The sequence below is a fragment of the Nothobranchius furzeri genome, chromosome 1, assembly GCF_043380555.1.
Source record: "Nothobranchius furzeri strain GRZ-AD chromosome 1, NfurGRZ-RIMD1, whole genome shotgun sequence".
Classification (NCBI taxonomy): Eukaryota; Metazoa; Chordata; class Actinopteri; order Cyprinodontiformes; family Nothobranchiidae; genus Nothobranchius; species Nothobranchius furzeri.
Window position 1 is genome coordinate 85,240,276 of NC_091741.1, and position 8,752 is coordinate 85,249,027.

At 37.9% G+C, this 8,752-nt stretch overlaps 1 protein-coding gene across 2 annotated transcripts; it reads left to right on the plus strand.

Moving 5' to 3' along the window:
* The first annotated feature begins 2,621 nt into the window (after positions 1 to 2,621).
* si:ch73-335m24.2 (protein eva-1 homolog C) lies at positions 2,622 to 8,708 on the plus strand. Of its 2 annotated transcripts, XM_015947935.3 has the most exons (8): positions 2,622 to 2,896; positions 3,729 to 3,934; positions 4,011 to 4,134; positions 6,326 to 6,478; positions 6,613 to 6,756; positions 6,840 to 6,911; positions 6,988 to 7,068; positions 7,968 to 8,708. In XM_015947935.3, the coding sequence occupies exons 1-8, from the start codon at positions 2,800 to 2,802 to the stop codon at positions 8,369 to 8,371; spliced, it is 1,281 nt and encodes a 426-aa protein (XP_015803421.3). In that variant the 5' UTR covers positions 2,622 to 2,799; the 3' UTR covers positions 8,372 to 8,708. The 2 variants fall into 2 exon arrangements, with proteins under 2 accessions (XP_015803421.3, XP_015803431.3); XM_015947945.3 differs by lacking the exon at positions 6,988 to 7,068.
* The last annotated feature ends 44 nt before the right edge of the window (positions 8,709 to 8,752 follow it).

Here is an 8,752-nt window from a genome sequence, read left to right on the forward strand (position 1 = left end):
TTAGCCAACTTTAAAAATTAGTTAGCATTTGAACATTATGCATCATTAAATAAATAACATTTACATCTGAAAAAAAAAATTAATAAAAGAAGGACAAGGACAAAGGTAAAACATTTACTTGTAGTTTTGGCGCATCTTTAGCTGCATTTTATGCATTCAAGCACTAAAGAAACATGTTCTGTAGTGGAAGCTTTTCACAAACTACATTTTTATAAAGATCATATGTGGCATTTAAGACACTGAACAAAATCAATGTGTATTTTAGTTTAAACTTTTGTGTTTTGAGAAATTAGTTGTTTTGGATTCAACCTCACTGTTGTGGGACGTTAGTATTCAGACTTCTGTTTTTACTTTTTGTTTTTCTGAAACTCCCCCCGAATAAATGATGTTTCACAGTCCACAAATCTAGTGGCAGATTAAGTTGAAGGTGAAAGTGAATGAAGTCTCTAGTTTCACTTCTTATTCACGTAGAGCAAGTAGGGGATGTTTTATTGTAAAATTCCCAGAGCTGTGTGGTTCACTTCCCCAAAGAAATGAGTCAATAAACACTGCATTATGCAACAGACTGAAGGAATTTTAAACAGATGTGAGTTAAAATGTTAATATTCTAAAGAGAATAAAAAATCTCTTCAAAAAACGACAAAGAAATCTTAGATGTGATGAATAACATCCAATTCTCAGGAAATCTAATTCAAGCAGAAAAGGTTTAGAGGGTAAAATGCATCCTCTTTCTTTTTAAATACTTATTAAACGAGGTCATGACCTGCTTGTCTAAACTGTCAAGAACACTGATCTTCTCTTCCAGCAAGGCATCAGGAAAATTCCAAGGAAAATATAATTATTCAATCCACACTCATGCTCCCAGTGGGAGGTTAAAGGAATTTTACTGGACCTTACAATGGGAGATAAAAAAATGTGAATAGCTGAATAATTGTCAGTATGTTATCCTCTAGTTTTTACTTTTGATTGTCATGGCAACAGTTATCATCTCTTTCCTGCCCACGGTCATCAGCATATAGTGACTCTTTGAAGATTATGAACTAATATGAGGATAGTACTGTTAAAAATATTTTATTATTTTTATTGTTCCTCATGAAGAATGAGTTAAAACAACAATTAATTTCCCTCTGTGATTTTTAAAGTATTTTTGAATTTGAATGTGTTTTCAGAATGAGAGGATGAACAAACATACTGTAAAGGAATAATGCTGTAATGGAAATCTACACGAGAGGTTCCTCTGAAATGACTGTAGAAATAATGTCCATCAGTTATGGAAACACTTTGTTATCTTTTACTTCCTTTTCTCCGGAAAAGAAGGAGGAATGCTATGTCTCATAAAGAGGATTACACACACGTTCCCTGGACAAACACTGCCGCTGGAGGTGACCTCTTGGGAAAAAAAATTCCTTATCTCTGTAAACATGATCCTGTGACTAATAAAGTTCCCTCTAATTTCTCTTTGGGATTAATAAAGTATTTTTGATTGAGAGTTGCTTTTGCCATTTTAAACACAGAATGTCCTGTAAGGCCAAGATGTTACCATCCAAATAAAGTGTTGTGTTCCCCTTTAAATATGAAGCAGTTTGTGAGCAGAAACTTGAAGAAAAATTGCTAAAATGTGAGTTTGTTTGGAATTTGTTTGCTTTGTTGCTAAGATGTGATTGAACCCAGTTTTGCCATTGGTTCATGATTTTCAGATTTTTCTTCTGGTATAGGAAATCTTTAGTAAAACTCAAAACTGACTACTCGACTCAATTTGAAACCATTTCCAAAGTTCTTTAATATCATTTCTGCTTTTTAAAATAAACTTTCATAATACATCAGATGTTTCAGAGGAACTACCCCATCTCTTGATTTTGTGAAGTAAGGAAGTGCTTATTTCCTTAAGAAGGGGACATAAACCCCACATATAGAGGGGCTGTGACAAATAAATCCAAATAATGATCATAATGTTTATTATTGAGACATATATGCATTAAAACATTTGGGGAGACATAAACTGTCTGAGAACATGTTTTATTCAAGAATAAGCTCAGAAAATAATAAAGAAATATTACAATGTTATAAGAATGTTGTTTATTAGGAGTCGAACAACATCTGTAACATAACCTTTTTATCTTTTCTAATTTGTTAGAATATTTATGTGTTTCATTGGTAACTTCAGAACAAGAAAGATTTGACATTCTATTAAATTTTTAAAGGACAGAATGTTTTAAAGAAAACTGAAACTTTCAAAATAGGAACAGAAAATGTTTTCATTTATGGCAAACTAACTTTAACAATTATTTGATAAAAGCAAAATATTTTGGACTCAACACTAAACCTTGTGGAATTCTACGTTTAATGTATTTTCTTGGTTTTAAAAGCTGTAAAAACAATTTAATTTTTTTTAAAACTAAGGATTTATAAAACCAAAATAAACAAAATGAACATGCAGTTTATAAATCTGTTGCATAAAAGACTGCTTTAACATCAGTGAATACTAATTGTTAACCATTTTTTCTTGTAGAACGGGAGAAACAACTCATAAAAGAAAACATGCAAAATGGGACATTTTGAGAGGCTTTCTGGTGCTAACTTGACATGATTCACAAAACTAATTTATAAATAAATGAAATGATTTTGACAAAAATCACGATGATTTGCACCATCACTGTCATCCAGTTTCACAGCAGCCCCTCGTTTTAACGCCAACAGGGAGGGTGGCTGTTTTTTGAGGCACAATGACCTTATTGAAATTCCACCAAACACAACAACACATTGTGCAAATAACCCAGCTTTCTTTTCTGGGTATTTAAAATGAAAAACACGCAGATTTTCTGCTCTCCTTCATGTCTGTTTTACCTTTTTCTTTTTTGGAAGATGACTGATGTACATTCAGCTCCGGATGTCTCTCGTAAGTGACTTTTTTCTTGTGTAAAACAATGCTGATGCATGAGTTTCTAGTTGTGTGGGCTTCTGACAGGATGTGTCAAAAAACATTTCCTAATATTTTGTACATCCTGCTTTCCAAGATGCAGCTTAAAATTGTACTGAGAGACTTAAATCAGGATTAGAAGGTTACAGGAAAGATATTTAAGAAATTAACAAAAAGTGGCCTGCTAGCTTTAAAGATTTTACAACATAATAGTTTTTTAAGTCTAATTGTGTGCAATTTTGACTTGTGGGGCTGATGAAATCATGGTGACAAGTTAAAAGTGCTGTGACACTTATTTTCATGTCCATTTTTGCTTTGTTTGGTTGCAGGCTAATAATAGTGCATTGTGAATGAGTGCTTGGTACTGCCACACAGAACACTCACAATTGTTTGATTTCATGGGATTTCCTGTCTCATATTTTTGGACTGGAAACTTAACGTCAACTCGAGTGAAACTAAATCAAACAGAAACATTTGTATTAATCACAAAACCCTTTTAAAAAAGGTTTAACCTAAAGGCGGGTCCTGACTGATGACGGCAGCAGATCTGTTTATTACAAATGAGAGGAAACACACTGGGAGGGGAGACTTTGTGGTGTCTTTGTGGTCAAAGTCCAAACATTGTTTAGGAGCGTTACACCCTAAGTCTTGGAGAACACCACCCTGTCCACCAGCAAGACTAAGTGTCACAGATAAATTGAGACCCTAACTTCATCCCGTTATGGAGGAATGCTGCTAATTAGCTATTTGAGGAAATTCTCTCATTCGTAATGAACAGATATAAACCCCCTGTAAATTTGGTTTTGTTTAGTGTATCTCCACAGTATTCTGAAGAACCACACAGCTCATGCTTGTGAAGGAGACATTCTCATCATCAAGTGTCCCCGCAGGACGTCGGTTGCTGTTCTATCAGCCTTCTATGGACGACGTGTTCCCGATAAGTATTTATGTCCCTCTGTAAACACAAACATGACAGGAGAGAGGGACACAGAGTGCACCTCCCCTGTTGCCAACGAGGTAAAAACACGTCTCTGTTTGACTGAAAACCTGCCATTGCATGATTCCCTCATGAATGTAACTCCTGCTGTTACAGAAGGTGCTGTCAGAGTGTCAGGACCAGCAGTCGTGTCACATCCCTGTCCTCGCTCCAGTGTTTGGACCAGACTCCTGTCCGCTCACCAGCAAGTACCTCCTGGTCTACTATAAGTGCCGACCAGGTGAACCACTGAGCAGTGTTCAACTAAAAATATCAAGGAAAAAAACATGTCTAAACCACCTCACAGCAACCATTTATTAAAAGTAAAACACAAAATAAAAAAGGACAGTTCTGAATATTTTAAGTTAACAGAACATTCATGTAAACTTTCAGTTTTTTCTGTGAAGTGTTTCAGGTTTTTAACCCTCTGGAGGCAGGCGTTGCAGATTTGCAACGTTAAAACCTAACTACCTGGTTACTCCACATACGTATTTCACGAGCATTTTTTAACTCAGAAGTACCCCTGAAGGACTTAGTTGTTTGTCCTTTTATCAACACTTATTTTGAGCCTGAGACGGTTAAGCGGATGGAGAACGCTGGAACACTCGGGTCAAAGTAAAATATTTAATTGGTGCAAATAAATGAACTAACATTTCGACATTGCTGTCTTCGTCAGGGTTCAGGTTAGGATTCTTCTCTGACCAACATGCCTGCAATGTCCCATAATGCACTGCCTAATCACGTGTGATCCCAAGCTCTTTTCAGAGACTTTTTAACACTGACACATTTGTCCTCCACCTCTTTATCCAGTCACCACCACCCATGTTTCCGATAATTTCTTGACACAAACAAAAAGTTTGCTGCAGATCTTGTACTCCTTCAATGTATGAACATTAATATCATCTGACTTTTTCGGTGGGATGTTATTCAATCTGCCTCGTGTATGTCTCTATGTTTTGCTTTTGTTTAACTTTTTTGAGTGGGTGGTGATGTGGACAAAGGTAAAGGAAGAAACATTCTCACCTATCACAGGCTTGCAGTCTCCATTGCTTTCAACGGAGAGTTAAAGTGGACTCCACTCTGTCCGTCCTTGCGAGCCCGTTGGAGGGCCCTTGCAATGACGGATAATGGTGTTGCATGTCTCTGCACAGAGACCTTCAGAGAAGTATAAGCTAGCCATGACTCTGACCCCAACTTAAAAAAACATCTGATAATCTGTGATCATGTCTGAAAGCCTCACAGAGAACAACTAAGAACATAATAACTTTAAATAGTGGATCTTTTTCATTCTCTTGACATGTTTGACATTCATCTGGATGTAATTTCCATTTAGAAAAACATTGGTAGATCATGATTTGTACCTTTATTCCTAATTTAAGTAAATATTTTATAGAGTTTTGAATTTTGATAGCTTTAGAACAAGATTTGTGACTACTAAGAAGGCACTGATCAGACAAAATAAGATAAAAAGACAAGATAACGGATCCCTTTTTGGCTCATTAACCTTTCTGTAGTAGACCTATACCTGAAGAGCTGGTGCAGTGTACATTTTGTACATCTTTTAAAAGAAGTTGTAGGATTTTTCATTATTGTTTCTAATGATAAAACAATAAAATGTGCTCTAAAGTGTTTGTAAAATAAATTAACTCTGAAAACACACACTCCACCTAGCTACAGCTTCAAAATGACAAATTAGATTTTTTTTTAAATACGATCATCTGGGTAGTTATGGCTTTGCTAAGAGATCTTGGATCAAATTTATTATTTTTTTACATGCACCACCCACCTCATCTGCATCTGACTGCAAAGGGCACTTTTTAATGGCAGCAGCCCCCATGGCACGTCGGCGTCCAGAAGGCATCCTGACCAGATGCCCGAGCTATCACAATTGATTTCTCTCGACATGGCGGAGCAGCGGGTCTACTCTGAGCCCCTCCCGGGCACTCTTGCTTCACTGCAGACGCAGCACCAATCCACCTATTGATCTGGAGATTCATCTTTCCCTCACTCATGAACAAGACCCTGAGATACTTAAACCTCCACTTGAGGCAGGACCTCATCCCTGACCTGGAGAAGACATTCTCTCCTTTTCCGATTCAAGACCATGGTCTCGGATTTAGAGGAGTTGATTCTCATCCCAGCAGCTTCACACCCGATTCAAACCGCTCCATCCAAAGCTGGAGATCATGTTCTGATGTAGCCAACAGGACCACATCATCTGCAAAAAGCAGAGACCTGACCCTTAGGCCACCTAAACAGATCCCCTCAACACCTTGGCTGTTCCTAGAAATCCTGTCCCTAAAAGTTATGAACGTATTTGATTATGAAGGGAAGCCCATCAAAACACATTATTTTTGTTCATATGTTGAAAGTTCTTGAAAAAAGTGCTAAAGAAGTTGTTTAGGGTGTTATTTCTATCATTTGTTCTTCAGAGTACCACCACACCAGACTTGTGTGTGAAAACGAGCGTCTGAGGTTGGCGTGCAGAAACGAGACCGTCCTCGCCATCTACTCTGCTACATTTGGTCACCTGCTGCATGGCAGTCCTCACTGCCCTGAAGAACCCAGATTCCAAAATGATATGGGTCTGAAACAGACTTTTATTAGCTAAATGGAAACAGTTGCTGTCAGTTATTTCAATATAAGCTTGTTTATTAGGAAATTATACGCATCACTGCACTGATTTGTTTTGTGTTTATTAGGTTGTTTTATGTTTCAGAGTGTTTGTCAGCTGTAGCTCTGAGGAGGGTGTCACGCAGGTGTCACGGCAGAGCTAACTGCTCAGTTCTAGCTGACACCCAAACCTTTGGGGACCCTTGCTTTCCCGGTACCAGGAAACACCTGCGAGTGTCCTTTACTTGTGGTAAATAACAGAATACATGTGTTTGTTTTCAGCTGAAGCAATGTGGCTTTCTGTTGATTTAAAAATCTTTCATTTCCTCTCAGTTCCCAGGTTTCTTCTAGAAGATGTGGGCCGAGGCTCAACAGATCCTTTCATGATCTCAGACTACACACACGGTGAGACTGACACTGACTTTGACAGGTTTAGTTGCGCTGGACAGGCTGACTGAGCCCAGACCCCTCTCTCCTGCAGGAGGATGGTACACTGGCCCCACCTATAAGACTCAAAATGTGTTTGTAACCAACTCTCTGGAGATCTTTGAAAAAATGTGGGGTATGTGCAGTAGTGCCTGCAGATCAGGCTGGATACATAGGAACACATGTTACTCTTGCATTTCAAGGAAACCCTTTGTGAACTGTTGATTCCATTTTTGTACACTCTGAAAATTAATAAATAAAAATAAATTCCACAGTGAAATATTTAGTGGACAATTGGTTTAGGACAATACTAAAAAGTCTATGGATGCATATTATGCAAAACTCAGTTTTTGCATCCTTTTGTGGGTATCTACTGCCTCTATAGGCCCCTAAATGCATGACATCAACTGTTCAAGACCCCCCCCCCCCCCCCCCCCCATCTAATGACTTGTATGCCTTTGTAACCTGGTAAATTGGTTTATTTTGACATAATTACACAAAATGTGTTCTGAAATTGGAGCGGGCAGCCTTTAATGTAATTTGTTTTGTGTTAACTGAGCTGTCGATTCCTGTTTGTCGGCGACAGAGTAAGACCATCAGCATGTGATTCCCCCCACCTCACAATGGGTGGTGGTGGTAAATAATATTAAAATAAATAGGTAAATAATTAAGTAAACAATAAAAAATAGGTTTGTACATAATGGAAGTGCACATTTTGCGGACTGCAGTTCCTCGAATGGCCACATGGTGTGCTCTGCAGCATTCTCTGTAAACTAACCAGTGCTGCTTGAAAGAGACAGAGCCCTGAGACTGCTCATTCTGGAAGGTACTGAAACTGGCAAGAACAAATTTGTTGAGATTGATTTATGGGATGGGGATTTAGAGCAAAGAACTTCATAAACACTTTGCGTAGACCATAGGACTATTATAACTTCAAAAACTGTCAAGACCCCTTTAAAGCATTTGCATATTGTACAGGATGAAGCAGTACAAATGTTGTTTGACCAATGATAACCACATTCGTCTCTCCTTCAGTTTTCCCGGAGCGAGTAGCTCTGTACTTCGTTTCTGGCATCTGTGCTGGACTGGTGTTCCTACTCTGCCTGTTTGGAATTCGCTCCACCATAGTGAGAGATGTTAAGGATCTGGTTTCTGACCTGAATGATCAGATAAAAGCATCACGCAGAAAGAGGAAGGAGCTCATAGACAACCTCTTCGATGAAGAAGTCTCAGACACCTCCTCCTTCTGTCGCCTCACACAGTCTTACCGTACAACAGATGTTCTCAGCCCGTCAGCTCTAACAATGGAGATGGTTGATGTGCAGCAGACGAGGGATTTGCCCATTGGAGACATCTGGCCACACCTGGACTCTAGTCCTTATGCAATTCACAAAATAAAAACCTATAACAGTTGTGTGAAGCCATATCCGGTGATTTAAAAGAGCAGAATACACACAGAGAGATATTTGATTGAATGTCACCTAACTTACACCTCTCTGAATTAACTATGTTCATAATGTAAAACACACAATAACAAGGAGTCATTGTGCTCTATTCAAACTACTATTTGTTCAGATTTGATTTGAACAAGTATGGTTTTATCCACAATGACATTTATCTTCTCTGATTTAGACTTTCTTTGTGTAAAGGAATGGACAAGGCTCAGATGAACTCTATCCATTTGATTGACTTTTCTTTAAAATATTCTGTTTCATAACTGTTCATTCTGGTGTTAGTCTCAAACAACTCCACAATAATAAAACGTTTCCAAGGAAACTGACTGAAAAGTTTTTTTAATACTCTCAACTGAATCTGTTTAA